Source organism: Talaromyces proteolyticus (assembly GCF_021365285.1).
Source record: "Talaromyces proteolyticus strain PMI_201 chromosome Unknown BGW36scaffold_8, whole genome shotgun sequence".
NCBI lineage: Eukaryota > Fungi > Ascomycota > Eurotiomycetes > Eurotiales > Trichocomaceae > Talaromyces > Talaromyces proteolyticus.
This window is the reverse complement of record NW_025764284.1, coordinates 247,894-264,705: the sequence shown is the minus strand read 5'-3', so window position 1 is coordinate 264,705 and position 16,812 is coordinate 247,894. Positions and strand designations below refer to the sequence as shown.

General features: G+C 47.5%; 8 protein-coding genes across 8 annotated transcripts; 2 read left to right on the top strand and 6 right to left on the bottom strand.

Annotated features, from left to right (window-relative positions):
• Window positions 1–230: 230 nt before the first annotated feature.
• On the bottom strand, window positions 231–2,155 carry BGW36DRAFT_261658 (UEV domain-containing protein; the record flags this gene model as incomplete). The annotated part of the gene is made up of 4 exons (XM_046210076.1): window positions 231–1,589; window positions 1,654–1,892; window positions 1,942–2,050; window positions 2,102–2,155. Coding segments are annotated over 4 exons (1,761 nt in total), but the record flags the coding sequence as incomplete, so codon positions are not given.
• A 440-nt stretch (window positions 2,156–2,595) lies between these two features.
• Window positions 2,596–4,179, bottom strand: BGW36DRAFT_381796 (mating-type alpha-pheromone receptor PreB). The gene is made up of 5 exons (XM_046216463.1): window positions 3,677–4,179; window positions 3,396–3,625; window positions 2,997–3,336; window positions 2,900–2,935; window positions 2,596–2,819 (listed from the first exon to the last, which is right to left on the bottom strand). The coding sequence occupies exons 1-3, from the start codon at window positions 4,135–4,137 to the stop codon at window positions 2,999–3,001; spliced, it is 1,029 nt and encodes a 342-aa protein (XP_046070092.1). The 5' UTR covers window positions 4,138–4,179; the 3' UTR covers window positions 2,596–2,819; window positions 2,900–2,935; window positions 2,997–2,998.
• A 994-nt stretch (window positions 4,180–5,173) lies between these two features.
• On the top strand, window positions 5,174–6,324 carry BGW36DRAFT_360671 (aldo-keto reductase; the record flags this gene model as incomplete). Its single annotated transcript, XM_046214201.1, has 6 exons — window positions 5,174–5,248; window positions 5,305–5,315; window positions 5,381–5,438; window positions 5,500–5,681; window positions 5,729–6,098; window positions 6,169–6,324. The coding sequence occupies 6 exons, from the start codon at window positions 5,174–5,176 to the stop codon at window positions 6,322–6,324; spliced, it is 852 nt and encodes a 283-aa protein (XP_046070091.1).
• A 217-nt stretch (window positions 6,325–6,541) lies between these two features.
• BGW36DRAFT_428847 (putative pheromone processing carboxypeptidase) lies at window positions 6,542–8,270 on the bottom strand (the record flags this gene model as incomplete). Its single annotated transcript, XM_046220610.1, has 3 exons — window positions 6,542–7,425; window positions 7,483–7,992; window positions 8,066–8,270. 3 exons carry the CDS (start codon window positions 8,268–8,270, stop codon window positions 6,542–6,544), a joined length of 1,599 nt encoding a protein of 532 aa, XP_046070090.1.
• A 907-nt stretch (window positions 8,271–9,177) lies between these two features.
• BGW36DRAFT_452761 (interferon-induced GTP-binding protein Mx2) lies at window positions 9,178–10,938 on the bottom strand (the record flags this gene model as incomplete). The annotated part of the gene is made up of 4 exons (XM_046221852.1): window positions 9,178–9,738; window positions 9,823–10,292; window positions 10,324–10,812; window positions 10,926–10,938. The coding sequence occupies 4 exons, from the start codon at window positions 10,936–10,938 to the stop codon at window positions 9,178–9,180; spliced, it is 1,533 nt and encodes a 510-aa protein (XP_046070089.1).
• A 126-nt stretch (window positions 10,939–11,064) lies between these two features.
• Window positions 11,065–12,906, bottom strand: BGW36DRAFT_360668 (aspartic peptidase domain-containing protein; the record flags this gene model as incomplete). Its single annotated transcript, XM_046214200.1, has 4 exons — window positions 11,065–12,007; window positions 12,065–12,127; window positions 12,168–12,531; window positions 12,612–12,906. 4 exons carry the CDS (start codon window positions 12,904–12,906, stop codon window positions 11,065–11,067), a joined length of 1,665 nt encoding a protein of 554 aa, XP_046070088.1.
• Window positions 12,907–13,863: 957 nt separating this feature from the next.
• BGW36DRAFT_360667 (multi-copper polyphenol oxidoreductase laccase-domain-containing protein) lies at window positions 13,864–14,850 on the top strand (the record flags this gene model as incomplete). Its single annotated transcript, XM_046214199.1, has 1 exon — window positions 13,864–14,850. One exon carries the CDS (start codon window positions 13,864–13,866, stop codon window positions 14,848–14,850), a length of 987 nt encoding a protein of 328 aa, XP_046070087.1.
• A 34-nt stretch (window positions 14,851–14,884) lies between these two features.
• BGW36DRAFT_299950 (uncharacterized protein) lies at window positions 14,885–16,648 on the bottom strand (the record flags this gene model as incomplete). Its single annotated transcript, XM_046211579.1, has 1 exon — window positions 14,885–16,648. The coding sequence occupies one exon, from the start codon at window positions 16,646–16,648 to the stop codon at window positions 14,885–14,887; it is 1,764 nt and encodes a 587-aa protein (XP_046070086.1).
• Between the last annotated feature and the right edge of the window lie 164 nt (window positions 16,649–16,812).

Below are 16,812 nucleotides of genomic sequence, written 5' to 3'. Positions count from 1 at the left end.
CTTTCGTTGCAGTCAATAACAAACTCAAGATTACTGATCACTGCACTTTTATCACCCATTCGCGCAATGGTAAGTCGTTGGCTACACCAAAAAGGCTAGCTGATACGATGGTATTCAAGAATGATTTTCTCGGTTCTCTCCAATGTTGATATATTTCATTCCTTAGCTAAGCTTTGATTTACGATCAAAATGATGCCGGTTTAGGCGTGGAACCTGGGCGCACCTGCTCCTTTTCCTAAATCCAAGCCCATCCCTGCCCCGATTTTCCTGATAAGAGCACGTTTGATAAAGGCTTCTCGAGCTAAACTCCGTGTATGGCGAGACCATGTGTCTGCTCCAATCACGCCTTTGACTAGTGCCGCCTGTAGGGCATAGATGGCTTGCTGTATGCCTCGTTCGTCTGCAACAAGGTCATAGAGCTGCTTTCCAACAACTGTTGGTGCGACTAAAACATCGTCTATCGGGGGTAATCCGCCATTTGCGGCATTAGCTGCAGAAGATCCTGTTTCAGTAGAGGTCCCGGAAGTAGCTCCGGCAGGGCTCTGGTGTATCCGTGCCTTGGCATCGGCTATCACGGCATCGGCACGATGCAGCGATTGCTGAAGGACACTGATATTTGACTGCAGTGTTGCTTGGAAGTTGTTCAATGTAGCAATTTCTCCTTGTAGAGTGTTCATGGATGCGTGCAAGGCATGGGCCTGGGATTGCAACGGCACTACAGCCGATCTCGATTGTGATACATTTGACTGGAGATTCTCTGTCAGTGTGCGCGACAGAGCATGTAACAGCGCGTCCTTCTCAGGATTCGGGGGAACAGGCGGAGGAGGTCCTGTTGGCGCTATTGATGGCAGCTCGACATCGAAAGGCGATGTCAAGAGGTCCGGAGTTTCTGGCTTCCGTACTTGAGGTGGCGATTGAGGTGGAAGTTGCTGGGGAGCTTGCCGATATGGAGCTTGAGTCGGTGGAGGCGGGTATTGTTGATGGTAAGCAAGCTGTGGGTTCTGGGGCTGTTGGGGGATATGAGGATGTGGCTGGTAAAACTGTCCCGAAGGTGGTCGTGCTTGTCCTTGTTGAGGGATATAACCGGGAGTCTGGGTATGTAAGGAAGAAATTGGGCGAGCATTTGGATGACTATCTGGGGTATAATTTGGTCTTGTAGGCATAGCTGGTGCATACTTCGGATTGGTTGCGCGCAAACTACTTTGCCTTTGCGGCGTATAGAGAGCTGCTCCATCGTCCGGTCTGTACTGGGGGGAAAATTTCCCTTGTCCTTGTGCTATTTGGCCCTTTGGAGGTAAGGGGGGTGCTCCATTTCTAGTCGCTCGCGCCGAGGTGGGTGGAGATTGTATTTGTGGAGGTTGTTGACCCGGTTTCGGAGGAACTTGGGGTGCTGTTGGCAATGTTTGTTGGCGCTGTGTAGGCTGCTCGACTGGCCTCGATGGCGGGGAGAGTTCAGGTGGGAGAGAAGGAACAGGAGGAGGGGCTGCTTGTCTCCGTTCAGGTTGCGCCTGTGGAGCTCTGGATTTGACAGGCGGCTCTCTTGAGAAAATGTCTCGTAGGACGTTGAATAGGTCGATTATCGACACTCGCTAAAGAGTCTCTAGTCAGCGCTCCAATACCATCCCGTGTTATCGCCAACCGCAAGCAACTCACATCCCAGGCCTCGGCCCAATGTGCCAGGTAGTGATGATAAACTCGTCCTTCCAGTGTCACGTGTTGGCCCGATCGCACGACCATATCTGCAGCCGGGGTGACATAGACGATCGGGGGTTCGAGGGGGTATACATTTGGAATCCAGATATCTATGGGGATATTGTACACAGCGCCGCGAAAGGGGACAGGTAAGGTGCCGACAAGGTGGAGGAGAAGCGACGATGTGCCATTTTCGTGCGCTAGACAGCCAGTGAGCCAACAAGCTTTGGTATCATGAAAGTAACTTACTGTAGACATCGGTGCGAGGACCAAGGGATGGGTATTGCGCCAGCGCTCGAGCGACGTCGTGGTAAGTCCGGTTGGGATCGCGGTAGGTTTGTTTGGGGTCATGATGGTTCTGTGCAGCGCAGATTAGCGAGCTTCAGCGGCGTCGAGGTCTCGGTGGTACCTTTGTAAGAACGTTCCAAAGCCACGCCAGGGTGGTCTGCGGCACAGCCGCCATGTCGAGAGCGATGGGATGCCAGACGCAGCCAGTCCATGCCTGGATGCGTTGTTGTTGGTGGAGGAGAAGCGCGTCCCAGTCCGTCTGTCTGCCTACAAAGATCCCCGCAGCGCTTGGCGTCCACCATGACACCCAAGATGACCGACTCTTACGTATGTAATGCGAGCCAGTGGGGAAATCAATTGATATGCGTGTAATAGATTATAGAGCTTGAGATATTCTATGGAATATAAGCTATTTATACTCTCCACATTATAAATAAGGCGGAGCTTCTAACAACCAGCTACAATCTTTCATCAATTGATGTAGTAATTACAGTCTCCAAAATTGTTCTCTCAATTATATTGAAAAAATTATCTGGGCTTACCTTGTATTATTAGCAACTAGATATTATTATTAAATATATATAATGATATCTCGTTGTCAGTTTGTACTTCTAGCTGTGATATGTTTCTATATATTTCCCACCATGGGTGACGTACTTTGCACAGTCCATGTCCTTCCAGCAGTAAATAACCCTAAACCCTAGCTTGTGAAGTGCAGCTACAGTGTTCTAAATGCTGCAAGTTCCAGTCATCTACATATGTAGGTGTGTACACTTGTGTCAAATTAAAACTATGAGGATTCCTAGAAAATCAAATCGAATTGAATTGTTCAATCGTTGGTAAGAGCACTACGGACCCCAAAAGATAATACGGCAAGAGGAATGTGCCACCACTCCAGCCAGAACTAAACTCGTCCAAGATTTCGAAGGGCTCCAGCCATCAACAGCGAAGGAGCCTCGATTAATAAGTTCGAGTGAAAAAAGAGCAAAAAATTTTCTGAATGCACAGAAACCTACCATCAGTGAATCCCAGAATCACGAGGAGGACCAAACGTGGTTTTCCCATCCTCCAAATCCCGATAAATAAGGTCAACATCAGCCCTCGCTCCAGTGGTCAGAGGTAATGTGAAGCCGCGCGAGGACCCGAAACTGTTCTCGCCAGAGCGTGCTGGTGTCGATGATGAGATCACGTTCCACAGAGGTCGGCCGGATTCGCTGTTAGCACGAGATTTGGGTTGTCCTGGCAGTGCCGAGCCAGCCCAGAGGGATGTCACTGGTAGTGAGATGACAACGAAGGTGCTGACATTAGAATTGATCCCAGGAATATCTGTAGTGAACTGAAGGATTGCGAATATTGCTGTTGAAAATGCATTAGCTAAGATACATATCACCCAGTGCTAAGGTGTTTTAAGTCACCTGGTACGAGCATGGTCTGACAACTCATGATAAACAGCACCTGCATGGGCCCGAATTGGCGAATTCCTAGCTGCCGACGTCGCCAAATCGAATAGGCAAGCTTGCACATGAAAACGGCACTGAAGAAGCAGATACTAATTGTCAAAAGGATAGTGTTTGCTTTTTCAAGCCAGACATAGTCGCTGAAATCTCTCTGTTCGAGCGTGTATTTCGCGTTTAGAATACTTTGCGTAAGGCGGAATCCGATTGTGACAAGGGCAACGTTTGCTGATACGCAGAAGAAGAGAATTTTAGACAGTTTCGGAAGGTTTACGCAGACCACCATTGCTTGTAGCACAAGAGAGCACTCAGTGCAGACCTGTAACAGTGCGAGCAACACTGTTCCCAGCACGGTGTTTGCGTAATTGCTAGGTTTTACGCGGCTGAAATCTCCGGAGAAATAAGCATAAGTTTCGAAGAAAGCCCCAGTGAAATATAGAATCTCGCAGATAAGCCGAGCGGTATTCAGGAATAAAGCAGCCATGTTCAGGCCGAAGACAGCAGAGCGACGCTTCTTGGATTTGGTCAATAGGAGCATCAGGACAAAAATGACAACCGTGGCGCCAAGCTCGGAGCCATAGTCGATGCATGAGGTGATTCCGAACTGGATATAGCCGTCCAAGTCAACCATGGTGATGTTAAACGGAGTGCCGTCGCTGGTGATGAAGGTGATGTTCTGTTCGAAAGGATTGAAGCCTGCCATTGCGAGCGGATGGATTGTCAGATATTAACAAGTTAATGTGTGAAATGGGTATTGTAAAGGAATTCAATGTCTTCTGCAGAGTAGGCAATTTGAAGGATTGAAGTAGCACAAAGTGTGTACAGCAGGTGGGATAGAAACGAAGGTGTTGTAATAACTGCTGGGCTAGAGAAAAGTATCGAGACAATCAGAGTATGGAAAATGATTATAAAATACCTTGAGAAAGACAATAGTAAAATTGATTTATGGCCAAAATGTCAACAATTCATGGCGCCATAGCAAATCCAGAGACAACACTAAGCCTTGGGCTTAGTAAATCGCTACCATGAAGATAGGAAAAGAAAAGTGAGAACAATATCAGATGAATCATAGAAAAAGTAAACTGATCATAGATGAAGGTAATTGAATATCCACACAGCTTAGCTGAGGGAAGGGGTCGTTTGCATAAGGTCAAGAACAATAGCAAGCCGGGTGGAGCAGAACAATACGAAGCTCTTCGAGTCGCACAATCGACACCCAGAGTCCGAAAAAGTATTTTATTGCCGATTTAGCTTGAAGCTCAGACACCTACTCGACCTATCTCGACGATAATCAATATTCACTTATTTAGACAATATGCAGTTTCTCACCAGACGCTAGCATTCGCCTGATAATTGGCCTAGTATTGTATGAACTTGGGATCTTCCATAGACACGAGTTGCTATTGGTGTAACTTGAATTCAAACGTTGGTTACATATGTACAGTTAATTTTATTCGATCTGAATGTGTTTACTCACTACTACTACTACTACTACAGCCTGGCTGGTGCTAATGGGTAGATCTGTTGCGGTGATAAGCCGCTATCCCCGGTGTTTCCGTTTCCGCACTAATTATTAATCCTAATTAACATCAACATCATAAGTTACAGTATTTCTTTCGATATATAACAAACTTCTTCATGACCAGCTTCCAGCATCCACTATACTCCAATAAATGAACGCGGCATTAAAAAGACTCCAACTATTCAGAAGCCATCTGCTGAAATCTCCTTTTACCACGATGGCGACCAAGTATGACATCACCAGCGTGTATCGGCTAAATTCCGGGCACGAGATTCCTGCCTTGGGCTTTGGGGTGAGATCTTTAATTTCATCTGGGGTAGGATTTGCAGCTGACTAATATTTCTTTAGGTATATCGCACGTAAGTCTTTTATTTCTGGAGATGCTGTTTGCATGAAGGAGTTGGTCCTGACTGTGCTCACATAGTCCCGTCGAAGAATGCAAGCGATGCGTTCTCAAAGCATTCGAAGTCGGCTATCGTCACGTATGTAAATTTCCATTCTTACCAGACTGAAAAAGAGATAATGCTGAACGGCATACTACAGATTGACTCTGCCACTGCATATCACAACGAGAAACCCTGTGGCGACGCTATTCGAGAATCTGGCATTCCCCGGGAAAAAGTGTTCATCACCACCAAGATCCCACCCAGGATTCAAGGCTACGAAAAGGCTAAGGATTCTATCAACAAGAGTCTGAAGGAATCTGGGCTTGACTATTTTGACTTGTGCGTTTATACGCCGTGAAAGTTGAGAAAAACACTAACATGAATAGAATTCTCATCCATGCCCCCTTCGGCACTAAAGATGAACGCCTTGGTTCATGGAAGGCAATGGCTGAAGCCCAAAAGGCGGGCAAAGTGCGTTCGCTGGGTGTCTCAAACTACGGGGTTCATCATCTCGAGGAACTGAAAGAATATATCCAAAATAATAATAGCAGTCCTATTGACGTCGGGCAGTGGGAGTTGCACCCATGGCTCGGCCGCAGGGATATCGTCGATTGGTGTCGCGCAAACAACGTCGTTGTTGAGGCTTACTGTCCGGTTGTGCGGGCCCAGAGACATGATGACCCCGTAGTGACGAAACTGGCGAACAAACATAACAGAACGCCAGCGCAGATTCTGCTGAGATGGAGTTTGCAGATGGTTCGTTATATACTATATATCCGTTCGCTGGAATGAAGACTGGAAAGCTAACGTTGCTTGTATTTGATAGGGCTTTGTTCCCCTGCCAAAGTCCGTGACTCCATCTCGTATTGAGGAGAATGCGCAGCTTTACGATTTCGAATTATCAAGCGAGGATATGGACTTGTTGACCACGGACGAATATTCTCCTGTTGCTTGGGATCCCACCAAGGATACACAAGTTTAGACTTATACGATTGAAGCTTGGATTCAATATCAACAATAAGATTGTTCGAAACTTCATATTTCATTTGAAGCTAAGGATAAATGGAAACTGACCTAAGGGGTATAGAATGAATGAAACTTACACCTTTTTCAAGACAACCTTTACCTAAGATTTTAACTTTTCTAGCTGGCAGGCCCATCTCTCGACCATTTCTATATACAAGATTATATACATTATTTTACAGCTCATCAACCCGCCCAAGAAGCCACTCCAAGTGTCTCAAAGAAACACGAGGCTGGTACTCGGGCTGCATATGCCCTGACTGGTATGTCTGAGCCCACATCAAGCCGCGCTCAAAATGTTGAATGCCCATGGTTCCCTGGGGACCGTCAGAGCCAGTATACCCACTTTCATTGAACTGCGCTGGATAGACCAAGTCCGGAGTATGGATGTAGATTTCTTTGCTGGGGCGCTCGTTGAAGCCGAGCGTGCCATGCCACGTCATGTTCTGGATGGCGAGAAGAGTACCGTTGGTTTGGATGATCATATCATAGTCACCGTTACTTACCAACACGCGGTTGGTATGTTCAATGACTTTGGGCAGGGCGTGTTGGATAGGGTCGAGCGAAAGATCCCCTAATCCTTCGGGTCCGCTATTGCCGCCCACGAAAACATTGCCGGCGCATTCAGTCCAGGTAGTGTTTGGCGGCGCATGCAGGGCTTTTTTGACATCTGCGCGGTCGAAGTAGATGGTCGCGCCGGCTGGAAGATAGGACAGTGAGCCAGGAAAGCCAAGCACATCCCATTGAAGGGGGCAGGAGGTACTGATCTCGTAGATGCTGAAGCATGGGTTGATACCGAGAGCATACTCGAGTGCAAGGTCGAGAATATCGCAGGTCGAGTTGGCCTCTTCCAGAACAGGTTGGACACCTGATGCGGGGAAAGTCAAATATTTCTCGAGATATGCTTCGTATCCGCAGGACTGGTGGAGTTCTTTCAATGTGGCAAGCTGGGTTTCGTTGAAATTGAAAAGGTTGTTGTTCGCTTCAACCAGAGGATAGGTAGGGACCTCTTCCTGTGCTGTGGTGTAAGCGCCAATAACCGGGTCATAGACCATGGCACCTTTTAGCAGAATTAGTTAGATTTTATTTGATTCATGTCTTAGTTCTCAAGACATACCTTTCAGGTCAAAATACTCGGTGTCGTTTTGGTCGATGAAAGCAGCTGAGATATATGGCACATAGCGGCCTGCGTAGCTCTCACCAGTGACATAGATTTTGAATTTCTTGATCCCAAAGAGAATCTCAAAATTCTTGAAGAACCCTACAAAGTCTTGCGCAATGTCTTCCTCACTGATAGCAGTGGGAGTGCCAGTGGAGAAACCGGTACCAACTGGCTGGTCAACCCACAGCATGTTGGTCAGGTTTACCCAGGAGTAGGGGTTTTCAACTGGCGCGAATGTACCTGACTGCCAAACAAAGCGGCCATTTTCCTGCAGAAAACCCTCGAGAGAACTGCAACCTGGACCACCGTTCAGCCAGATAGTAATCTCGTCAACTGGAGCGCCAATGGTGGGCTGGAAGACGAAGAACAGCTCGCGTGACTTGTTTTTGCTCTCAATGGGGACTAAGCCGGAATACATCTCACCAATGTCAAAGTCGACATCAGGCAAGCTCTCAACACGGTAAGCTATATGTAATGATGCACTCGTTAGCTGTTTTCCTCTCCTCTCCCTTTTCGACTCCGCGGAAGTATCGCTCACGAGAAGTCTTATTGCTGAGAAATCGGAAGTCTTTGGTGTCAAACACCTGAGGAGTTGCACGCTTTGCAGCCATTGCTTCGTAATGGGCCTCATATCGACGCTGCACGCTCGGAGGCAATGGGACCCGCGTCCCCTTGGCCCAGGTGCTGTCAACCAGCAGACCGGCCACAAGCACTGCCATTGAGATGAAAGGTTGGACGAGCATCTTGCTTGCCTTTCTGCACTCGAAGCTCAATTTCCCACGTCAAAGGCGATCAATTAATCCATCTCGCGGCGCGACAGCGGAATGGAGGTTGTATTTATAATTAGTGTAACGGTTCTAGGTTAATCTGATGGTCCCATCGGAATTTTCCAGCGAGCGAAAAAATAACTCCGAACTGCTATGCAGAGCTCTCGCCATCACAGGAGATCCTGCCTGAACAGGCAAGGTCCTTTGACGACACTGGCAGTTTTATTGGTTTGGATTGTGACGTTGCATGCCGGTGGGCAGCGATCGGCATGATCTGCAGGCTGACAACGATTGATATGGTCAGTGCCTGGTCCCTTGCTCTTCCACAACCAACACCACTATTGCTTAGTCCTCCCACCGCCAGAGCTCTGCGAGGGTATTGATGATTGGTGCGTCATTAATGCTGATCTCGAAAGCCCCTCAGAAGTTAGAATATTGTCTCCTGCCATAATAGGTAGATTCATTCGCAACTGTCATAGATTGTTACTCCATCACTAAATGCAATGCAGTTGATTCATAATAGCTCATTGTGAACAAGATAACGACCCCGCACGAATGTTGGGGAGACGTTGGTGGCGTCGAGTAACACCAACTTGAAAACTTGAGCTTCTCCACCCGGATAGCATCGCTTAGACCGGCGACTCTTCAACTTATTACAACTCCGAAGTCTCGGCATATCCTCTCCTAGTTCGCGGTGCTGCCCTAGCTGACTGCATATAGGGATACTGTCATTGTACGTCGTTAAAACTTAACTTGAACAGCTGAAATCTCAGATGATTCTTCTGGAGCATTGTTAGACTACTTGCATCTCACAAACAAAAGTATAGCCTAAGGAATGTATGACTAGCTGGGAATCCTATGATAGAACCCTCTCAGTTCGCTCTCACTTTTTCAAGATCTCTAGTGCCGTTTTCAAATCCTCGATCCTTTTCTCCAAGCTTGCTCGGTACTGCTTGACAGTTGGTGATTCACCTGCTATGGTCTCCAGTGTCTCAGCATCGAGCTTGATCACCCAGTCCGAGTCGATAATAGCTAGAGGACTCTTCAGCCCCGTTAAAAGATCGTATTCCACCACTTGGCGAAAAATGCTATCAACAAACCGTTTTCTCGCGACTTTGTAGTAGGCGCAGAGAATGTCGTGGCTATCTTCCGTTTTCTGTTGAAAGTTGTCCTTATTCTCCAGTGCGTTTTCTGAGTCCTCCAAATAAACAAATCCCTTCCCTGGAGTGACGGTGATTCCGTGCTTTACGTCGAAGAAGCTGGTCTGAGCCTTGCTCTCTAGCATCTTCATCATTCTCTTTCCACGTGCCTTTTGGAGGTTTTCATTGAAGTAATGGTTGGGTGTGAATGGCCTTTGCTCACGCTCCATCATAACAAGAAGTTCGGCGTGTTCCATTACCTCCTTGTATTTATGGCTGAGCTCATAGGCAATAGAAGATGCAATCTCTTCTTAGGCTTTCATGTCGGTGCACAAATTTTGCAATGCGTAACAAACAAAGCGATGAATGGTTATGATGACTCAACTCACGTATGCTTTGGCCATATCATCCCACTTTTCAGATTGCTGTTGAAACGCGTTTAGGAGAATACCGGACCCAAAAGTTCCCAACTCCAGAGTTCGATTTTCAGCATAAAGCTTTTTGATCCAGCCCATGATGTTTCCTTGAGGGTCATCAAAATCATACTTCCTGGCGATTATATCCTCAAGTACTGCATCTGTATCGATTTCATTATCGGTATTGAAAACTTGCTCTGGCTTTTTGAAATAGGTGCTTTCGTTCTGAAAATAACGCATTTGAGACTTTTTGACAAATTCTGCATTAAAATGGTCTGTGAGATTGGCGATGTGCGTTCCAAGGCGCAGTTGGGATGCCCCATTGTTGGGGTAATTCCCATCCAGTGCATTTCGGACCAATGCCTCAAATTTCCTGCTCAAAGTGGCGAGGTACAAGCGTTGTTTTTCTACAGTTTGACGTGCAGGACCAAGATCCTCCAATTCTATAGAGCATTCAGCAAGCTGTCTTTTGACTTATTTTCAACGCAAGAAATTCGCGCTTTGCAATTTCGCCCAACAGCTCACTCAAGCGTTTCTTTAGAGCATGACCTCTCGGGAGACTTTTCCAAGGTTGCTCATTGAACAACTGCTCATAGTCAGCCTCTTTATCATCAGGGCCACGGTTCCGGACCAGATAGTAACCCAGAAGAGGCTTTTTCTTTCCATTCACAATGTTGCGGACCGCGATTTTGGCGCTTTCCTCCTGCACTAGCTCTGGCTTTGTCAATACACCTAGAGTCTGTTCTCCTTTCTTGTCGTATTCTTTAACAATGGTCAGGATCTCTTGGGTTGCGGGGTCGGCGTTGCTAGGAAGGACTGCGAGAATGATAGTGCGCCTGTCTTGAATGTAATTTTTGACCATTTGCATCACGAGCTTAGCATCATTTGAGGTCGTAATTCCTTCAGTCGGAGTACGAAAGATACCTGGAACATCGATAAGTGTGAAGTAATCTTTGGGCCCGACTCTTCAATTTTGAGAACGTCGTCACTGAATACGCTAACTTCGCGTCTTGAAAATTATTATATAGTGTTTTATAATAATATAATAAATATATATATATATATGAGAGGCGGACTGGTGCGGAACATCATCTGCACTTGATTTTTATGGCAGACCGCGCTTTAATATAAGCATTTTAGAGGCCAATTTATTGAAAGAATTCTCTATATATAGTAATAATTGTTATGGGCTGAAGTCCTTCTGAGGCTCGAACCCTACTGAGGCGCGAACCCTACTGCACCGTCAGACGTGGAGGCATTCAGAACCACGTATAGAGTGTTCAAGGCACTAATTCCAAGAGCCGTCATTCCTTTCTTAAGGTCTATATCCAGCCCTCCATCAGCCTTCCTTAATGCAAACTCACAATTTCTGTGTTCGCTGTTTATGTTATCCGCTAAACTAAAGGCTGAACTAGGAAGGTCCAAGAGAAATGTACCCCCTCCAACTTGGTCGATCGTAAGCGTCACCGTAGGCAGAGTGAAAGCGCAATCATAGTATATGTCTTCTCCCAGATCACCAACCCCCATTTGATGAGCAACCCAGCCGCGGAAAGAATCCACAAGACTAGAATCAAGGGTTGTATACTTACTTCCTGTATTAAGTGCTATTTGCATATCGCAAGGTACGGGTGGTTTTTTCTCGATACTGTATGATGACACATGAAATGTCCAGAACCCTTCGGTAGCAGTTTTTGATACTGCCCACCGGATATGGTCTGTATACGCTTCGTTGACCTTTCCGAGGTCAATGAACCCCGGAGACTGGCTCCGTAAGCAAATACCAATGACAGGGTCCCGGAGCTGTGGTAGGATATTGTCAAACCACGAGGAGCTGGGAATTGGTCTCCCTTCAGTCTCGCGAAGAGTCGCATTTTGCCGTGTAAGTGCTAGCACACCATCCCACGGTCTATCATGATCAATTCCTTCTGGCAATCCCCCGTTTCCATCACCAACTAGAAGGGTCTGATTAAGAGACACAGGGCCGTCCTGGATGGTGATATTGTCACGAATCATTGCACCTCCCCCCACAGGCGAGCCATCTATTTCGAACTTCTGTGCATTCCATATCCACGACATGGGCTCCGGTTGTTGTCCGTGCGGCGGATTGTAGAGTGTGACGCTTGTGTAAGTAATGTCAGGCTGGACGGTGTAGACGATCCTGTAGGAGTTTAGTTTGTTTTCAGGTTCTTTGCAATAAAGCGTTCACAATACATACGTGTCTGGTGCGAACGTGTCTAGTTGTAGATGAAAGGTCTGCCCTCCTATTTCCACCGGAATGCTGTAGAAATAGTTTACTCCGCGCTCAGAACTGGGGTTACTTGTATTTAGGGTCATCGCGATACTTCTTGGCCCTGGTGTTGACAATGGCCTTGACGACAGCCTTGACGATGGTGTTGACGTAGGGGCCGAGTTTAGACTCAGAGTTGTGATACGTGTTATCAACGGTGTTGTATCTGATGGCGCTGACGATGGTTTTGACGATGGTTTTGACGATAGTGTTGATGATAGTATTGACAATGGTGCCGACGATGGTGTTGACGTATGAACAGAACTTGGACTCGGAATTGTAATATGTGTTATCGATGGTGTTGACGTATGAACCAAACTTGGACTCGAAATTGTAATAAGTGTCATCAATGGTGTTGTCCCTGATGGATTTGAAGGTTTTGGTCCAGACAACGGCTGAGATGAAGGTGTAGTTGTCAACGCTGACGATGGACCTGACAGAATTGAAGCCCCTGGCTTTTGTCTTGAGGGAGTACCTGAGAGAGTACCCGAAAGAGCACCCAAAGTAGCACCTGACGGGGTCACCAAAACCCTCATCGAAGTGAATGTCGCTGGTATCCCTGGGTTAGGTGTCACACATAATCCCGCGCCTGTCCTCGTCAAAGTAGCTGTAAGAGACGACAGGGGCAGTCCCTGTGGGTATGAGCAGGTGCATATACAGTCAGGTGGATTAACAGTGCTTGAAGTGTCTGTCGCATCTCTGACAGCAAGTGGATTCAGCGATGCGACTAGAGTCGCTATGAACAAAGTAAGAAATGCAGTAGCTACCATTATGGTGGTGAGATAATGTTGTTTTTTAATGGGCTTTTCAATATAGGTATGAACAAATAAAAGGAAGGAAAAGGAAATGAAAAGGCGTATATTTATAAAAAAAGAGGCATGGGTATGTGATTCATACTAAGTTGTCAACAAAATGACTGTTGAATACACTCACGATAGTTACATGTCAACTACCAGTTGAGTCGGTCACGTCCTGTCATCAACCACATGTAGCATTGAATCATCTATCGGAGTCATGGCGCTTTATTCTTAGAGTTGCGTACGCTACCTAACATATTTCCACAGTAGGTTGGAAATTAACAATACTTTCTCGATATTGTATGACTGGCTTCTAGCCCTAACCTTAATGTTCTATCAATTGACATGTAGGCTGCCTCAGGCCAACTACTACCAACCAGGCACCCTCAGAAAATTGTATATTGAAACAAATATTAAAGGGGATATCAACTATATCGATGTATAGGGCTTTCATAGATACATGTCAACTGGTACACATACTACTACCTTTCAATGTACACAAAAGCAATTAAATTACTATAAAATATATGTACCTACGACATCTGGAGATAGCTCGTAGTGTGGAATCTTGGCCCCCAGTAAATATCGCACATTCCAGCCTGTTTGGCTTGGTTTAACACTACTCGTATGTATACGAGGTCGTTTAGTTCGTGGTGGGGCAAGCTGATCGTTTATCCATCATGGATGGTTTCGGGTTCTCCACATACATGAATTTATTGACCTCCAAGGATCAATTGATGTATTGATCTGTTCACATTTCCAAAAAATTGTATATAGCCTCGACAACCTTCAACCCTTCATTCATCTCTTTAATACATACATGTATGCCCCTTGAGGAGCCTAACGGGGCATAAACTTACTCATCACACCGTTCCATTTCTCCAACCCAACAGACTACCACACGACGGGCGTCTGATGAATCAATTGACAATGAACATATGCGTTTCCACGCGCGAAACACCCGCCTATACCGCGCTGCCCAAATTTGACAGCCACATTGGAGCTGCATACACCGGCAAAGGTACATCTCCCAACAACCACCATTTCTCCTTCCGGCGTCCATCCTCAGAACCCAGCAGCAGCGAGCAGCAAACACAGAAAACATTTCAATCTAATCTCGCCCAACTATCCGCAACCATCGGATTTAACCCGTCCAGAGTAACGCTGCCGAATGGCCCCTGGCCGCACTCTGGACAGGCGATAATCGCCGAATCCGAAAGCTTCAGGTGGATTGAGAACCCTCTGACGGGCGCTTTAATGCCTGTTACCAGCACGGAGGACTGTGAACCAGTAACATACGATGGTATCGTGACAAAATCGAAACAATTCGTCCTCGGCATCCAGGGCGCTGACTGCCCTTCTATATTCCTCTATGACCCGGAGCAAAATGTAATCAGCATCGCGCATGCGGGCTGGAAACCGTTGGTGCGGGGTGTAGTAGCGAACTCGATCAGGATGATGGAAGAGCTTGGTGCTCAGAGCGAGCGGGTTGTGGCTTATGTCTCGCCTGGGTGCGGCGATAGGTATAATTGTTTCCATTGGGACGAGGCCATGGAGTCGCATATCAAAGAAGTTTTTACGGATGCGCGGCGAGAGGAGTTTTCACAGGACCACTCGCTGCGGTATGTTATGACTGATGCCGATAGGCGGGAATTAGAAGGGGCTCTTGGTCGTGAGATTGGTGATGCTGATGCTACTACGTTCTGTTTAACGGTGTTGGTACGAAGAGAGCTCGAGCAGTGTGGTGTACGGGCGGAGAATATCTCCTGGAGCGATGATTCTACGGTTGTCACTCGCTATAAGGACCAGGAGAAGGGGGAGGAAAGGCAGGAGCTTCCCCCTTTCCAGTACCATTCATATCGCAGGGAGAGGCCTGAGCATGGATTGAGTATGGGTGTGCTGTTTCTTAAAAACTAATAAACGGAATATCATCAACTTAGTCATAACAAAATCACACGTCCGTCGAAATAGGGCCTTCTGACTTCACGGATATGGGGTTCTTGGCGTCGCACATAGACACAGACGAGGCATTATGGTCGTTAAAAAAAACATTAATTGCCTCCACAGGGTAATCATCAGCTTCTGCGTGGCGGTCCGTTTTGCTAGTCGTAAATATAACCTGCTTTCCCCTTACACTGGCATGAAACTCATATTCAACACCAGTAGATTGACGTTCATGATCTGCAGCCGTAGGAAGCAATGTATAGGCTGGACCAAAAAGAATCATTGTCCCAACAGTCGACAGCTTCATCAACTCGCCCATGCCAACCGGTACATGTCTAATGGAGCCGTGGATAAACCCTAGTATCCTCTTCTTCAATGCGCGTTTGGAAACATGCGACGATGATTCGCCGTTGATCATGAGTTCTTTCAGAAACAACACGTTCCGGAAGGCCGAATTCATGACGCTGAGATGGATGGTACTGGTGAACATGGCGCCGGTCCCCAGGGTCAGAGAAGCGAGGAGAGCAAGGGAACCCAACTGCGAGCTCTCCGAGGTTGAATCCGCTCTGCTCGTCCACACCGCGAACCCCGTCGTGATCGTGATGCCCAACATGGTCATCACATTGGCGACAATATTGTCCAGCGCCAATCTCCCAGACTCAACACAGCTATTAATATCCCGCTTCTGCCAATCCGCTACAGTGCTAGCCTCACTTTTCTGCACATCCGTGATCTTTTCCTCCTTCGTAGCGACTATCTCCCCGCCTACGTCTTGCTGGAGAAGCGTCGGGGCGACCGGATACGTCGAGCTCGACGCGGGCTTGCCAACCTGCTTGAAAGCCGGCGAGTCTGCATTTTGCATGACCCGACGCTCCAACTGCGGCAGAGACACCGACACGAAGGAGGCTTTGTGTAGCAAACTCCAACTCGCGCCGGCGGTGACGACAGTGAAAAAGTTTCGGCATGACTTCCATACATACCAAGCATGCAGGGCAAATGCGATCGAGTATAGGAGCACAATGACCAGCCGCGGATAGCTATCCTGTGTTAAGTCGTTGGTTAGGAACCCGTTGAAGGCCAGCGTCGATACCAGCATGGCCAGGATCATCCAGATGCTGATCCACTCCCAGACCGCGAGCTGGACAATGCTTCGAGTTAGCGAGGAGCCTGTCGTCAGCCACAGCGGCGGCGTGGGGAATCGTTCCACGGGTCCAGCGGCGCATTGCTCGACTCCTCGTCCAACGCGATAATCATGGTCTTGGTCTTGATCCATGCTACCAGCGTATAGAAGCCGGATAGCATCAGAAGATGAAGATGAAGATGAAGATGAAGGCTGGCAATACTCCCCGCTAGGTCTAGTGCTGGTAGAGGTGCTTTTGTCCGGCCAGGTTGCGGATAGGAGGTTCCCGATGTTGGTCTCGATGGCGGCCATGGGGAGTTTGCTTGTGCTGAGCAGCCGTGAGCCAGGACCGATCAGCACCGCGTATGTACTAGTAGTCAGGAGGCTGCACAGCACAGCCATGACAGTATTCACAGCTCGTATATTGGAGCCGAATTGAGTTGGGCCACTCCCGCTCCCGCTCCCGCTCGACGAGTCATCACCACCACCATTATTTCCAGAGGGGATGGTGCCTGGTGATGATCCGGCTGGGCTGCCGAGAGGCCCAGCGGCATTCTGTGGAGAGGGAGAAACGGGGGTTGACGTTGTGGTCACGATGAGAAGGGATATAAGAATGAGTGTGTTGATGTTTGTGAGAGAGCATGCACCCATTTTAGCCGTTGCCTCCACTGAGACAGCTGTTCGTCAAGCAAAGAAAGAGGACAGAAGCTTTGAACATGCACCACTATTATACATATGTACCAGCCGATGCGAACTCGACGATCTCATCGTGTAAAAACAAAAGCACATCAAATGTTAACGGCGGAAAAAAGGGG

What these genes read in the sequence shown, in the direction of transcription:
- BGW36DRAFT_381796 (XM_046216463.1), bottom strand. Translation starts at nt 4,137, where the DNA reads ATGGCAGGCTTCAATCCTTTCGAACAGAACATCACCTTCATCACCAGC. An exon ending in AAACTGTCTAAAATTCTCTT is followed by an intron (nt 3,626 to 3,676) that starts CTTCTGCGTATC and finishes ATTCCGCCTTAC; the next exon opens with GCAAAGTATTCTAAACGCGA. An exon ending in TCAGACCATGCTCGTACCAG is followed by an intron (nt 3,337 to 3,395) that starts GTGACTTAAAAC and finishes CATTTTCAACAG; the next exon opens with CAATATTCGCAATCCTTCAG.